Raw genomic sequence first — 16,869 nt, forward strand, 5'->3', positions numbered from 1 at the left:
ATCGTACAATGGCACAAGTCCTATATCCTAAGCCAGCCATAATATTATACCTTTAAATCCTAAACCGCATGTAGGTCCCCTGTTGAACTGTCTATTAACATATCACCTCCCCCTTCATATGTAAATTCACAGTATGTCAATTGGGAAATCATAATATCACTTCCAATGGCTCCTTACACATGTGACTGTTCGAAACACTGAACCTTCTCTCTGGAGTGGGCCATAAGGCTTGATTGAAGCTGGTAAATCACGTTAGGTGCACCATTCACAATCTTTGGTGCATAGGGTAAGTGTTTGATTTTCTCATAAACTTTGCTATTTGAGGAAATAAGGAATTTTTATCAAAAAAATACTCTCATATTAGGCGTATTTCTGGTGCAGATTGTGCCGCATAGGTTATTTGCACAGCAATCTGCAACACCAGGTCTAAAAAAGTGAGCGTGGCATGGCCGGGAAAGGGGACAGGCTGGCAGCAATTACGCGTTTGCAGACACACTTCTGGGTAACGGCGCATGAACAGTCTCTGCTTTAGAAGCTGAATTTGAGCTTCTTTGCTGATACGTGGGGCAGTGGTGCAGGGCCCCGATTGTCAGGGTTGAGGGAGATGTCTGACCTTGTCAACCAACAGGCAGGTGGGTGCTTCTTTGCCTGTCGGGACACCCCCTCTTCACCTGTGGGGACGCCAAACTTCGACAAGAAATTTCATTAGTTACAGATTACTTCATAACGAATCACACTCCATTGTAAGGAGCAGGCGCAATGATGGGGAACGACGATCGCACCCCCACCCGTCATATAACCCCCTCAGATGCCTCTTTCAACGCTCATCGTGGCATCTGAGCATCACATTTTTCAATCAAGTTGGCCGCGACGGCCTTTTCGCAATCAAATGGATGAGGCGAGAATTTTTTTATTTTTTTTTACCGCCATTTCAGGGAATATTGATTCTTTACCACGAAATGCCAGGAAATTCGGTTTTGTAGCTAATCAAATTTTTCCGAAAATTCTGATAGAATTCCACTTCCTTAACTTCGATTTTCTGAAAACTATTCACAGCTGCAGAACTCTGGCTAATGAGACCAGGTGATTCATAAGAATCGATTCGCTCATCCCTAATCCAGAGGAAGATTACAGCATAATACTGCTGGGGAATGTTGACTACATCAATGTCTAGAGCCAAGTATGGTAAAGTCATCAGATAATAGCGCAGTACGTTTATAATTAGGGGTGCTTATGTGACCTAAGAAATTGTTGTCTGTGTTATATCAGCCCAATGTTTTAAAAATAACATTTACAAATGCATTAAAATAAGTGAAGCATACAGTAACCATAAAAAGGGGGAAAGCTGGAAAATATAGTAGCATGACAATATAATAATAAAATATCAATACTTTCTCCATGCTCGCAAAGACAATACAATGACCTGTGAGACAGATCAGGGCTGGATGTAGGTAGAAACATACCAGCCAACTTTTTGAATGGTCAAAGAGGGACATTTTTCGGTTCATTGTATAAAAGATGCAATCACTGCAGGTCCTGGCTGCAGCCATTTCCTGCCAAGAGTGTAGCAAGAAGAGGGGTGAAGAGGGGATCTGACACCATCAGAAATACAGCACCCTGGGAATTAGAGAGGTGGGTGTAAGTACTAATATATTTTTTTTACTGCATGTACAGCCTCTTGGGACAGCAATTTTCTTGCTCTGTAATACTCCTTTAAATATCAGTGCAAAAATCATCTTATTATAGACATTTTAAGGTCCAAATTGCATGAAATAATGAAAAAAATATCTAAATGTTCAGGTCTAATATTATACAGGTGGGAACCAGTCAGATAGTTTTTGGAGCAGTTTAGTAAGTTTATTAATACACATTTATTTACCAGGTCGAAATGAGGGTCCTTTTAAGGAGCAAGGAGGGACAGAGGGACTTGGGTGAAAAAGGGACTGTCCCTCCAAAGGACGGACACTTGGGAGGCACGAATAGAAACCCTGGGTGGAAACCCCAATTCCATTTTGAAAATGAAAATGTGGAAATGAAGATTAATAGGTCTTAAACCCAAGTGAGAGCATCATACAGCGCTCTTACATCATTTTTTTTCCATAAGATGAACAAATGACAGCTTTATACAGTGCTCAAATAACAGTGCTAAACACATTTTAGGTGATCTGCCAGGTTGGGAAAAGGTATAATCCATGGAGGTACCCAGACTGGTCTCTTTTACCCAGGCTATAATCCAGCCCTCAGGAAATATTCTTAAGGGGTATCTGTCAGCAGATTTCTACCTATAAAGCTGGCTGACATGTTACATGTGCGCTTGGCAGCTGAAGGCATGTGTGTTGGTCCCAGGTTCATATGTGCCCTCAATGATGAGAAAAATTATGTTTTAATATATGCAAATGAGCCTCTAGGAGCAATGGGGGTGTTGCTGTTACTCCTAGAGGCTCTGCTCTCACTGGAGCTGCTGCACCATCTCCACTTTGAATAAAAGGGCCAAGTGTGATGACATGCCTGGTCCTGTCAATTAAAGTGCAGACGGCGTGGCAGTTGCAGAGAGAGCAGAGCCTCTAGGTGTAACAGCAACGCCCCCATTGCTCCTATAGGCTCATTTGCATATGTTAAAACATAATTTTGCTCAGCACATGTGAACCTGGGACCAACACAGATGCCTTCAGCTTGTAACATGTAACAGGTCAGCCAGTTTCACAGGTACAAATCTGCTGACAGATGCCGTTTAAAGAGTCATCCAGAGTTGTCTGTGCCCCGTGCTGCTCCTCCCATTCCCTTGTGCATATATGAAACTGCATAACTACTCTTGATTTGGTGAATAGCTGGCACACTTGGCACTTGCCGCTTCAACTCTTAATGCTTTCCACATATTTGACAATTTCAGTCCAATTACTTTCCAGATAAAGCAAATAACAAATACATCAAAAAGCCCAGAAACAACTGTGACATAACAAAACATGCAGGGTGTCGGAGACGCTGTTCTTTATTTTCTTTGTGGTTTCATTGTAGAAGGTCAGTAGAAAACTCATCCAAACCCTGCTATGAGAATAGAAACAAAGACCACATTACTGGCGGCATATTTATTTAGAGCACTAGAAACAAATTGCTGGCACAAAGTTAGTGAATTAGTTAAACCTTTTCGGCAGAATATGTTGTCAAACCTGCAGGAGCATACACAGATCTCATAGGGCCCCATAGCTAAACTTAGTATGGGCCCCCCCTGCCTCACCCATTTTCCCAGTATGCATGCAACAAAGTGCAATGCTCCAGATTTCTGACAAATTAGCATTTTTTTAATTAAATGGAAAAAATATTGGCTAAGAAAAAACTAATAAAAAAGTCACCCTCGACCTCACCCACTTTATACCACTTCTATGCTAGTAAAATAAGAATAGGTGCTTTATAAATATGGCGTTCCTTCTGAGCACCATATTTCTCAATGTATTTACACCAAAAAATAAATACATTGATAAATCTCTGGCTTGCCATCTATTACAAAGCTGGTGGACTACAGTCACCACTAGGGGGAGCTCATTGCATAGAAATGTATACAATTACCATTTACTATACTAGAAGAGCACTGTGCCCCTTTGACTTTCATCAGTGTGTGTGGTGTGTGGCTCTATAGAAAGTATATAGGGTCTGTACAATAAGGAGAACTGAGCAGAGTCGATGAAAGCTGAATGGACAGAGCACTTGCCTGAGTTCTTCTCCCATTCATTTCAGAGATCCCTCAAGACTGTGGCCCCCACCTATCAAAACCTCTGACCTGTCACTGAGACATGTCAGAACCCAGAAGGTTAATAAAATGATATTTACAAATGGGTTCAAAATTCTGTTCTGATAAATTTCTTAATATATTTTCACAGAGGTCAGAACTCTGTTTTACTGATGCAGAGCTATAAATCCCCTGCATACTGGAAGGCAACAGTCTAACTACCAGCAGCCACCACTAGGGGGAGCATAGGAGCTTCCTCTATATTCATACATTGAACTCAATAAGAACACTGTGGGGGAGATTTATAAAAACTGTTTAAAATTACTTTATTTGTTGCCCATGGCAACTAATCACAGTGCAGGTTTAGAATCTCAAGAGCACTCTAAGAAATGAAAGCTGTGACTGGTTGCTGTGGGCAACGCAGGCTTTCTTTTAGAGAATTTTCATGAATTAATACCTTTGATGGAATAACTCTAATAAATGAGGTCAGCAAGTGGCTTTCTTGGATTTCCCCTTTAAGCACTGACTAATGCCATAGTTCACATCACACTTATAGACCCTCCCCAGGTCACTGTATAAGAAGACGTATAGACTAATTAGCAGAAAGCCCCTGAACTATAAAGTCCCAGCTTCTATACCACAATATAGATTTTTCAGAGCCCAGTATGAAGGCGCTTCTGCGTTCTCCAGCCAGCTGACTTGAGGTGGCGGGTTAGTTACAAGGCTTGTTAATCCATGTTGGCCACAAGATCATACATTAGTCTTGAAAAGTAGTCATTAAACACATTTGCACAAAATACTTACTTTTACTTTTTTATCCAAGTAACTGGAGGCATCTTTATTGGGGAACTACAAAACATAAAATGGTGAACAGCTGTTAGCCATAAACTTGGGATTTTTTTTGCTCATTTATTTCTCATCCTGGGCCAGAAGCGGGAACTTGTATTTGTTCAGAGAACATCTTGACTTGTGCTTTTAATGCAGACTTAGGAACATAAATGTCTGGGTAATGCCCTGCCAGGAGCTTCACCAGCAGGCTGTTCCAGCAGGGGGCCCTCCGGGGCTATTGGCTAGAATGGGAAGCGGCATGGATCCGGACGCAACTTGGCGTTTATACTAGGATTGGGCCGCGCAGAAACTGTTGTGCAATATTTGTCTGGCCCAATCCTGGGGAATGTAGCCAGATACCTGCCGGATCCCATTATATGAAACACAGAGAGGAAATGCACCAAACAGAAATGCTACTGACTATACTGGGAAGTCATACATGCAGGTATTAAAAGCTGAGACTTTCGCCAATATGTTCCAGTCAGGAAGATATCGGAGCCCATCAATGCACCACGTCACGGTCACTCAGCATGGCAAAGGGTCCTAGCCGCTACTCTAACTATGGTGTGAACATGGTCTGGGGGTGATATAATTCAGCACACAGCCAAGCCTCCACACAAAGGCCCAGCATGAATACTGTGGCAGTGCAATGTGAATGAGGCCAGGCCGTGAGCCACACCTATACCAGACCATGTGATGGAGGTTACCAGGTGCAACAGAGTGTCCAAACACACTCAAATCTAACAAGACAAAAACCCCATTATAGTCTACGGGGTTCGGCAGCCATATTGTAGTATCTGGCTAGTCTGGAACCAGAGACCTCCCATAGACCGCTCTCTGCTGGAACAGCCTGCCGGATTGCTCTGCCGCCTGTGTGAAAGAAGTCTTCGTCTGTGCACAGAGATGAGAGAACTTGTGTTTTGAAGATCGGTGTACAAGTTTAGGGTTCTTCTTAGATAAACTGAATTGTGTACGCCGAATGTGAAAACACAAGTTCGCTCATCCCTACTGCTGGTGTCTCTATCTCTGCAAGTGTCTCTCTGTACTCAACAGAAAGTGGATGTGGCATGAAATGAGAAGAAGGGATTAGTGATTGTGCCAATGTAATTGTAGCATACCAATCTTAAAAATCCCACCCTTGTCAGGTTTTTGAGTGCATGGCTGTTCCAGAGCCATATCACCAGGAATAGGTGTCTGCTCTGCTCATTTTAATGAATATGGACTGTAGTGACAAGATGAAGTCACTAGATGGTGCTGTTGCACAAATGAAGATACTGCACTGCTCTATGGAGAATGCAGAGCATGGGAATTAGCCAAACCCTCTTTGACGTCACTCAAGATATAAAAGGACTGGAACATCCATCTTAGGAAATTTTGGATACAAGCCCACATGATGTGCACTCACCCCCTTGATGAGCACTAAAAAGTCCAGCTACAAATGGCTGTTGTAGCAGGTAAATAGTGCAAGCTTTTGCTTCAGCCAATGGGAGAGTTCACCCTGTATGAAAGTGGAGCAAATATGCCATGAGCTGTGCAGGGGTGTGCCATAGATGGGGCTGCAGGTGTGCAGTGAAGGTGTGATATCTACAGAGAGCTACAGAGGATGGAGACACCCTGCTGGTTGTTACAGCAACAGCAGCATGGTGGACATTATAAAGTGGTACTGAGCTGTGTAGCTGTGAATCCAGCACTGGTTTGAGATAGAAAACTTACTAGAGCTGGCAGCAGAATCTGTGTATCTGTCTCTCACACTACAGCCACTTCCTCTGCCTTCCCTCTCCATAGAAATCTATGGATAGCAGCTGTAACCCAATCTCTCAGTGAGCTAATAATCTGCCTTCATTTCTGATTCTCAGAAAAAAGATTTTAGCAGTGTCTTAAAGAGGGCCTGTCACCACAAAATGCAATGCAATATGTTATAGAGCAGAAGGAGCTGAGCAGATTGATATATAGTTTTGTGAGGAAAGATTTACTTGTTATCTATATATTTATATCTTTGCTTTTTCCGCTTCTTGTGAATACCCCTCAGGAGGGGACGGGAGGGGTTATCAGTGACTGACAGCTCTTTCTTAAGCACACTTATACAAAATGCTATCAATCATTGATAACCTCTCCCTCCAGTGCCGATAGCTGTTCATAGGAGGTGGAAAAAGCAGCTACATAAATGTATAAATTACTGGTTTGACTGAATCTTTTTCCATAAAACTATATCTCCATCTACTCAGCTCCTTTTGCTCTATAACCTGCTGCCTGCAGATTGCACCGCATTTTGTGGTGACAGGTTCCCTTTAAGAAAGTGATTAGTGCTAAAGGCAGTGGAGGAAAGTTTGCTGATAGTTGGAGAAAAAGGCAGTATTCTGTAATAATAGGTATTACATAGTGCCTTATCTTTGCTTATACTATTGGAGCTTGTTGAATCAACAGCAACTGTGTTAGGACAGCTGCCCATGGCCTCCACTGCCCTGTTCTCCTATGTACAGTACAGACCAAAAGTTTGGACACACCTTCTCATTCAGAGTTTTCTTTATTTTCATGACTATGTAGGCATCAAAACTATAAATGAACACATGTGGAATTATATACATAACAAACAAGTGTGAAACAACTGAAAATATGTCATATTCTAGGTTCTTCAAAGTAGCCACCTTTTGCTTTGATTACTGCTTTGCACACTCTTGGCATTCTCTTGATGAGCTTCAAGAGGTAGTCCTCTGAAATGGTCTTCCAACAGTCTTGAAGGAGTTCCCAGAGATGCTTAGCACTTGTTGGCCCTTTTTGCCTTCACTCTGCGGTCCAGCTCACCCCAAACCATCTCGATTGGGTTCAGGTCCGGTGACTGTGGAGGCCAGGTCATCTGGCGCAGCACCCCATCACTCTCCTTCATGGTCAAATAGCCCTTACTTTCAAAGTTTTCCCAATTTTTCGGCTGACTGACTGACCTTCATTTCTTAAAGTAATGATGGCCACTCGTTTTTCTTTACTTAGCTGCTTTTTTCTTGCCATAATACAAATTCTAACAGTCTATTCAGTAGGACTATCAGCTGTGTATCCACCTGACTTCTCCTCAACGCCACTGATGGTCCCAACTCCATTTATAAGGCAAGAAATCCCACTTATTAAACCTGACAGGGCACACCTGTGAAGTGAAAACCATTTCAGGGGACTACCTCTTGAAGCTCATCAAGAGAATGCCAAGAGTGTGCAAAGCAGTAATCAAAGCAAAAGGAGGCTACTTTGAAGAACCTAGAATATGACATATTTTCAGTTGTTTCACACTTGTTTGTAATGTATATAATTCCACATGTGTTAATTCATAGTTTTGATGCCTTCATAGTCATGAAAATAAAGAAAACTCTTTGAATGAGAAGGTGTGTCCAAACTTTTGGTCTGTACTGTACATTTAAGCCTAACTGACTATTCAAACTCCTCCTACGTTTTTTTTAACATTTTCTGTATCCTGAGCTCCCGGAGCCTGCACCGGACGCCGTGAACCCATTGGGTCAGCTAGGTCTATCTCAGGAGGTAGCAGTCCTTTTGTTACCCTGCAGTGAAGGCCAGATCCCTGTACAGGGTTAAAGGGTGGATACCAGGTGCCCTACACCAAACCGGTTAGTTGGCACAGTGGTTCCAGAACCATTGTCCATAACAGACTGCTTACAACATTCTTACTTGTTATAAAGTTGGTAGAAAAAATAGTCAGATATTTTGATTACTGCTTTTATAGTTCTCCTGTGGATGCTTTAGGTCACTGTCCGTGTATTGTGTTAATTTTATTTATGCAGAATAAAGGGGATCACATGCTACTGTATTAAGTGCACCGCTACAAAAAACAAGCTTCAAGCAGAAAATTTGACTTTGTAATGATTTTGTAATCTCTGCCTGAAACAGAGGGATTACTCATGTCTCAATGAGACATCATCATGTGGTTCACAACAATTGCCACAAGATGGCACCATTTCTTAACCATGATACCAGCAGTAGCCTAGAAGACAACTGTTATTAAAGTTGCATTATGTCCCTGACCTTAAACTGTACTAAACTGTGCAAATCTTATTTTTATCAGTTATCAAAACAGGCAATTGTGCACAGTTCTTTTTTATAAACAGGATATTCTTGAGTTATGATTCTATCTTCTTGGCCGTGTAAAAGTATCTCACTCTTTTCTTCATATAAATTAAGACTCTAAACACTGAATCTGTAGCATATGTTGTAATCTACACAAAACATTGGTTACTTAAAGGGTCACTGAACCTAAATAACAAATCTTCTGAAAGTAAATATATATATATTGCTGTCGGTAATTCAATAAAAGGGCCTCCCTCCAGCTTGAAATGGTTGATAACAGGGGATAATATACAATCTAGAGTTTGCAAATATTCCCACAAGTAGGAAATAAAATGCAATATTCAATATTTACAAGACACTGTCCTACCTCTGACTTCCAGTTTGCAATCAACTTCAGCTTCTCCCAGCTCATTAATTGCTTTGCAGGTATAGGTTCCACCATCAAAAGGGCTGGGTTTGCGTATATTCAGAGTGAGGACCCCCTGATTGTGTTTCATGATGAATTTGGGGTCATCTCTGATTTCCATTTTATTTTTCATCCATATGACTTTAGGCTGTAGAATGAGCAATAAATAAGAATATTGTTTAGTAATATTAACGTATGGCAAGAACCTTCACTGGAGGAACTCATATACTTTTTGATAAGACAATATTGTAAAGTATACATGCAATTTAAAGGGTATATTCACCTTTGCAACCCTCTTTTTATGTGCCAAGTGCATCTAAAATGATAAGGGTAATTTATTAAGACCGACAATTTAGACGCCGATCTTAACCCTGCACCAAAGTTATGTAGAGGTGCAGGCTTCGACATAACTTCGGTGCATGATCCACTGGTGTACACCAAGCTTAAATCTTTGCTACCTCCCTTGCTGGCCTAAATTTGTCATTTTCTACGTCAAAAACTAGAAAATGATAAAAGAGGCGGGCCTGCCGACCCACCCTCTTACATGCCACACAAACTTTGCCGCAATTAACCTTTTTCGCCAAAATCTGCGATATACGCCAGAAAGTGGTGTTTATATCTAATCACAAATGACTCCCTGTGTGTATAAAGTTCCTTTCAGACCAACGTGTGTCCATGGTTACAGACTACAAACAATCCCTGTGTAGTCTGATACGGCAGTCATGTGTTACTCCCTTTCCATCTGTCCCCTCTTCTAATCCATGTAGTTTAGCAAGAACAGGGGTAGATGGAAGAGCCTGGCACATGAATGTAGGATCAGACTACATAAAGCGTGTTTGTATTCTGTAACCATGGATGCACATAGGTCTGCGTAGAAACAGTTTTCACAAATTGCTATGCTATTTTTTTCATGGACATGCAACTAAGAAAGCCAACATTTTGGTAGTGGTTTTAGAAATCTCTGATTGAAATATATTAATGAAGATATTTGCCCACGGTTTGACCAGCTTTCCAAAATTTCTCTTGACTAGGGCTTTGCTGCAATACCAGTCGCAGCCATTGACAAGGGTGGTGCGGTTTCAGATGATCCTTCTTTTCTGTTGTATAGTTAACAGGGATAGTTACAGTAGGTAATTGGGGAAGACTATCAGTCACTGTCAGTTTTCTGTATATACAGGTTAGGAGGTGGTTAAATATAAATTTAAAGGCTATGCACACTTTCGGGGGCAATTTTTTTGTGATTCCCTCTTACTCATTTTGGGATAAAATTAATCTTTTCAATTGGTCTTTTTAAAAATATTGAGCTGCTCTGTCACAATGGGTTAAAGGGTTTCTGTCATCAGAAAATCTGCTGTCCTTCACTCACTGCGCCTGCGCCTAATACTAAAATGGACGGCACAGGCGCGGGATTTGCGGGGCATGGAGGAGACAGAGGATCTCAATCACCTTTACAAGGGCGTGCCAAACGGTGAGAAGACGGAGCCTCTAGGTGCTGCAGTAACGCCCCACTAGCACCTAGAGGCTCATTTGCAAATTATAAAAGTCATTATTTAGCACGAACGGCGGCAGACAGGGAGATATAAGTCATACATACATATAAGACATCGCTAACGTCAGCCAGCTACATAACGATTTTTCTGATGACAGAAACCCTTTAACTGTTTTTCTAGCTGTGTGAATGGTTCTTTTTACTTTTACTTTTTGTCATCTAAGAAACCTTATCTCTGAATGAATAAAAGGTCATAAACATGTATTTAAGCCACATTCTTATCAGTAAGAGTGTTTATAAGGTCAGAACAGAGAGAAAATTCTGATCCTGCCACTAAAGCATTTCAACCCTGTACAGAGTGAAGGGTTCCAATTTTTTTTATAAAGACCAAATAAAAAAATTATTTTAGCTCAATGCAATAATATGAAAATTGCCCTCAATGGTGTACATAGCCTTTATGTTTTAGGCTGTGGAAGCCTAAAACCTAAATGCTTTAGGCTTCCTTTTACAACGCCTGTTGGGCTTACTTTTCTAAATGTGTTTTATAAGCTGCATGAGAGATAATATCACGCTGCATTCCTGGTTTTATGGATTATGTCTTTCATCATAAAGCCAAGACTTGTTCAATGTTTCAAGAGGAAATCTTAAGAAATTAGGTCTCAAGCATTTACTCACACACGTGATCTAAACTTGAGTTGTGTCTAAGAACTGGAATATTAGCCAGAAATGCAAATTGCACCCGATTGAATTAATTGGGTTTAAATGAAAAATTAAAAAAAATGTCAGAAAATAAAAATATATTAGAAAAAAGTTGATAGAAGTCACCATCTGGTTTTAATTGTTATATAAATATAGGTGACACATTCTCTTTAAAGGGTTGTCGTATCTGAACATTTATGGAATATCACTAGAATATGCCACAAATGTCAGATAGGTGTGGGTCCCACCTCTCCTGTCTCCAGAATAAAGCCCCCCAGTGTGTGGCCACCCTGTATTCACCTCTATTGGAGTGCACTTTAAAAGGCCCATTCTAGAGATATATAGATATGTGGTTGGACCCACACCTATCTGACATAGCGATATGCCATAAATGTTGAGATGGGACAACCTCTTTAAGGCCCCTTACATGGGCTGGAACAGCAGGCAATTATTGGGAATGAACTGTTTGTTCCAGATAATTGCCTGTTTCTCAGAGGAGACGAAAGATGCATTTACAGGCAGCAATTAGCTTCTATGTATGGGGGACAACTACTGCGATCACTCATCCCCAAATATTTCTTCTGAGCAGCAGAAATGATTTAAGTGTCCCCATCAGCAATTCTTTCACCAAATGAGTGAGCATTTGCACCTGTAGACAAGGCAATTATCAGTAATGGGCATTAATGGGGGTCACTCCTTCCTGATAATTGCCCAGATTAGTCCATGTAAAAGATCCTTAAAATGACCAGGATCAGAACCTTTTTCTGATTTTAGACATTGCAGCAATAGCCTGGCTGTCAGTTACAGTGATCATGGGGAGCAGTTTCTGTGTCATAAGGACGTATCATGGCATTCTATGATGGCTATAAGACAGCATTTAAGACGTAAAATTTCTCTGCATATTCTTTATACAGTATTTTTATTTATATGAGGGCTCATTTTTTGTGGAGCGATCAATAGTTTTTATAAAAAGCAGTTTGGAGTGTTCTTGACTTTTTATTAAAATTTTTGGGGAGGTGAAGCGCAAAAAACGGCAAATCGCCCATTTTGATTTTATTTCCGTTACGGCATTTACAGTATGGGATAAATACATTTATATTTTAATAGTCCTGACATTTTGGCATGCGGTGGCGCATATAATCTTTTTTTTATTGTTAATTTTTATTATGGTGAAGGGGATAATTAGAATTTTTATTTTTTTGTTTTTTTTAAGTTCTACTAGGGGACCAGAGAATCCAACCACGGCATCTGAGGGGTTAAATGTCTGTGATAATAGGCATTGGCAACATGAACATGCAACCATGGCATCTGAGTGGTTAAGTTCTGTGATCGGGGTTATTGCCGATCATAGGCATTATTCCTTGGTGTCTGCTGTGTGAAACAGCAGGAACCCGGTGGCTGTGTCGACCCCTCCATTCCGAAGTGGTTTACAAAGATGACATCCTCCGTATATGTCGTTAAAGGGTTAAACTGACAAAAAAGATGCCGCATATGTACAGCATATAGTTTTATCCTGGCTTTTTTGTTAGTCTAAGGGAAATGTGTTAATATTTGTGTTTTTTAATAAAATTCCATATTCAGATTTTATATTCCCCAAATGTAATAAAGGCATTCTCAAAATAAATAAAATAGAAACAAACTGGGTACCTTTGGAAAGCCCCTCACAGCACAATTCAAGGCTGTGCTGTATCCAGCCACTACAGTGCGGTCTATGAGAGGGGTAAGGAACTTAGGAGGCATATTGACATCTTTTTCTTTGTAGTCCAGTGGCTTGTAGACTATACCTGTGAAGACATCAAAGAGTGATTCGGATAGAAATTCCAAGTCCAATCTCAGAGATCCAGCTTTCCATCTGTGTTCATGTACAGTACATTTTCTATGAGATTAGATGGTTGGCATTGACTATTGCGATGATTGATTGGGTTTCCAGATCTAAAGGTGCCAGCAAAGATGAAGAAGGTCACGGCACTCCAGAAGCAAATTCAATGTGTTTTAATCCACCAAATGTACAGCAGCAACGTTTCGACAACAGTCTTTTTCAAGCTACATACGTATGTAGCTTGAAAAAGACTGTTGTCGAAACGTTGCTGCTGTACATTTGGTGGATTAAAACACATTGAATTTGCTTCTGGAGTGCCGTGACCTTCTTCATCTTTGCTGGTATATTGGGGGTCTCTGAGGCCGAGACCTGACGCCACGAGCACCGCCGCAGAGTCTCTTGAATGTTTTCAAGTAAGTGGTGCTGTCCCATTAGACATTTTTTGCCAGATCTAAAGGTGGCCATACACAATAAATACCAATTTGGTCAAAAGTTATTTCCTTGACTGAGGGAGCAGAGTACACCTATTTTGACATCTGGATCCAATAATCAGGCCATTTCCAATTTCCAGTTGAAATAAGGAGCGGTGGATGTAAGCCCTCTTATCACGAGATAACTAAATATGAAGGAACCACAGCACATGTGGAAATAGAAGGCAAGATTTGTATACTTTATTTAGTGTCTTTAGTGGAAGACACTAGAGATAGTGAAGTATTCAAAAATTCTATTCGGCTGCTTTACCAAATTTTACAAATAAATTTGCTGTGTGACAAATTACTTCTTGTATTTCTTTGTAAGTAGTGGGTGCGATTGCACCGCTCGCCATCATTGTGCCCTTGAGATGCCGCGTTCATAGCTGATCGCAGCATCTGACAGTAATAACACAGTGTAAAAAAATAAAAAATAAAAAATAAATCATACTTCCCTTTGGTGCGGCCCGTGATGACGTCATCACATCGGCCGGCGTGGTGACGTCATACGCCACCTCGCACAGGATTTCATGCGAGATCTTCAATCAAGATGGTGGTGGCCAGCCCGTCGCAAGAAAATGGATGAGATAAGTATGATTTTATTTTTATTTTTTTCACCATTTCAGGGAAAATTGATTCACTACCACGAAGCATGAGGAAATTCAGCTTTGCAGTGAATCGAATTTTCCCTGAAATTCGGATTGAAGTAAACTTTGTCGACTTCGATTCGTCATGGAGCATTAGAGAAACTGTAGTGGCATGGCAGAATGTCCTGGGCCTCCTCAAACTCTGTTTTATTAATACAATTTAAAAAAAAAATCCAGATAAAGTTTATTGAAATGTTCAGCAGACCAAATCATACTTCCCTTTGGTGCGGCCCGTGATGACGTCATCACATCGGCCAGTGTGGTGACGTCATACGTCACCTCGCACAGGATTTCATGCGAGATCTTCAATCAAGATGGTGGCGGCCAGCCCGTCGCAAGCAAATGGATGAGATAAGTACGATTTTTTTTTTTTTTTTTTTTACACCATTTCAGGGAAAATTGATTCACTACCACGAAGCATGAGGAAATTCAGCTTTGCAGTTAATCGAATTTTCCCTGAAATTCGGATTGAAGTAAACTTTGTCGACTTCGATTTGTCATGGAGCATTAGAGAAACTGTAGTGGCATGGCAGAATGTCCTGGGCCTCCTCAAACTCTGTTTTATTATTGCAATTTTTTTTTTAAAATCCAGATAAAGTTTATTGAAATGTTCAGCGGATACAGTGGACTGCAGATTTTTTATTCTATTGTCTGTATATCAATATGGGAGTGTCCATCTGGGCTGCACTGTTTCTAACAGCAATTAGAGATATGCTTTACAGCAGCCATCACGAGCCAAAGACACAATAGACTGGAGGGGACTCATTGACTTCTCTAGGAAGGTTTTCTACTTAAGCCTGTATTACACAGGCCGATTGAGCAAACGATTCTCAGGAGCGGAACGTTCCCTCCCAGAAATCGCCTGCTTGCTAGCAGAGGAGACCGCTGCTATTACATGCAGCGATCTCCTCCGCAGCATAGGGAGGAGTGATCGCTATGACATCGCTCATCTCCATGCTGTCTAGTGGTTTGCCATCAGCAGATCGTAATTAGACAGCATGATCTGCTGCCGGCAAATGATCTTTAAGCATCGGGCAATCGGAGGCAGTATTACACTGCAAGATGATCGCTAACGAGAGTTCATACGAATGCTCGTTAGCGATCATCTGCCAAAAAATCTGCAGGTGTAATACAGTCTTTATGCTCTGTGACCATCATCTATTGCAATGGTGGATTCTGTGTTATCTATATACAGGTTATATCTGTCATTGTAATCCTTTCTGTTACCATAATGAGATGATTACTGATCTCCACAGATCAGAAAATGGCACCTAATATTAGGCTTAGTGGCTAGTGTGAAATGGAAAATTACAAAATCACCAACATTTCTTTAAAAATATGTTAATTATAAAACATTAAATGTAAGCGATTTCCAGCCACCAGTATTGGGAAAATCCATTCAACTTAATTTTTTCTCCATTAAGAGCAGTTACAAAAGATAAATACGAAACAGGCCTCACATCTCTCTGACGCGTTTCGGGTACATGCTTGTAGCACCCTTAATCATAGAGTCACTAGATGACTGCACCAGTCAGGTTTTATGGTGGAAAGGAGGTAGAGGACACACCAACTGGGTGTGATTGGCATACTAGCCACTTCCAAATTAACTCCTTGACCACCATAGGAAACTAGACTGTGTGTGAATAGGACCCTAAATCAACATTACCAAATGAACACAAAATACACCAAAGCATTACCTTACATAAAATTTTAAAACTTTGTGCGCTGTCACAACAAAACACATGACAATCTACAAACATAAATTAATAATGTAAGATTAGATCTTGTCTTCTATTCAATCCATGGGGGACACATGATTTAAGCTTGAATATCCAAAAAGCCTCATGATTGAAAAGTTTTCTCTGCAGATCTACACCCCTCTCATATAGTCTAACTTTTTTTAATACCCTGTACCATAATGTGACTCACATCCCCTCCATGATGGTGTAAGACATGATGGGAGACTGCTGAGATATGGCGGAATGTGTTTATGTTTTTATTGTCATCTCTGATTGCATCCGACAAATGCCGTCTAATCCTAATTTTTAAGGGGCCAGATGTACACCCTACATATTGGACTTGGCAAGTTTTGCAGGTAATCAGGTAAACTACACCATATGTGTTACAGTTAATATATTGTTTGTTCATATATGTTTGGTTCTCTGTGCAAGAAGTAAAGTCTTTTGATACGTGAATAACAGAGCAGCAGGTGCAGAAATTGTGGCCACATTTATATGTACAGTCAGGTCTATAAATATTGGGACATCAACACAATTGTAACATTTTTGGCTCTATAAACCACCACAATGGATTTGAAAATGAAATTAACAGGATGTGCTTTAACTGCAGACTGTCAGCTTTAATTCGGGGGTATTTACATCCAAATCAGGTGAACGGTGTAGGAATTACAACAGTTTGCATATGTGCCTCCCACTTGTTAAGGAACCAAAAGTAATGGGACAATTGGCTTCTCAGCTGTTCCATGGCCAGGTGTGTGTTATTCCCTCATTATCCCAATTACAATGATCAGATAAAAGGTCCAGAGTTCATTTCAAGTGTGCTATTTGCATTTGGAATATGTTGCTGTCAACTCTCAAGATGAGATCCAAAGAGCTGTCACTATCAGTGAAGCAAGCCATCATTAGGCTGAAAAAACAAAACAAACCCATCAGAGAGATAGCAAAAACATTAGGCGTGGCCAAAACAACTGTTTGGAACATTC

General features: G+C 40.7%; 1 protein-coding gene across 5 annotated transcripts in view; it reads right to left on the reverse strand.

The window, feature by feature from the left end:
* Window positions 1–2,616: 2,616 nt before the first annotated feature.
* Window positions 2,617–16,869, reverse strand: part of LOC121001740 (myosin-binding protein C, fast-type-like) — a 607,494-nt gene continuing 593,241 nt past the window's right edge. For 4 of the 5 annotated variants that reach the window (XM_040432959.1, XM_040432934.1, XM_040432966.1 and 1 more), the window contains 4 exons: window positions 12,859–12,995; window positions 8,985–9,171; window positions 4,529–4,573; window positions 2,617–3,045 (listed from right to left, as the gene is read on the reverse strand). In XM_040432959.1, the coding sequence (XP_040288893.1) occupies window positions 4,563–4,573; window positions 8,985–9,171; window positions 12,859–12,995 (335 nt within the window). In that variant the 3' untranslated portion in view covers window positions 2,617–3,045; window positions 4,529–4,562. The remainder of the gene's footprint in view (window positions 3,046–4,528; window positions 4,574–8,984; window positions 9,172–12,858; window positions 12,996–16,869) is intronic. The other variant, XM_040432949.1, reaches the window with a different exon arrangement.

Source organism: Bufo bufo, chromosome 1 (genome assembly GCF_905171765.1).
Source record: "Bufo bufo chromosome 1, aBufBuf1.1, whole genome shotgun sequence".
NCBI lineage: Eukaryota > Metazoa > Chordata > Amphibia > Anura > Bufonidae > Bufo > Bufo bufo.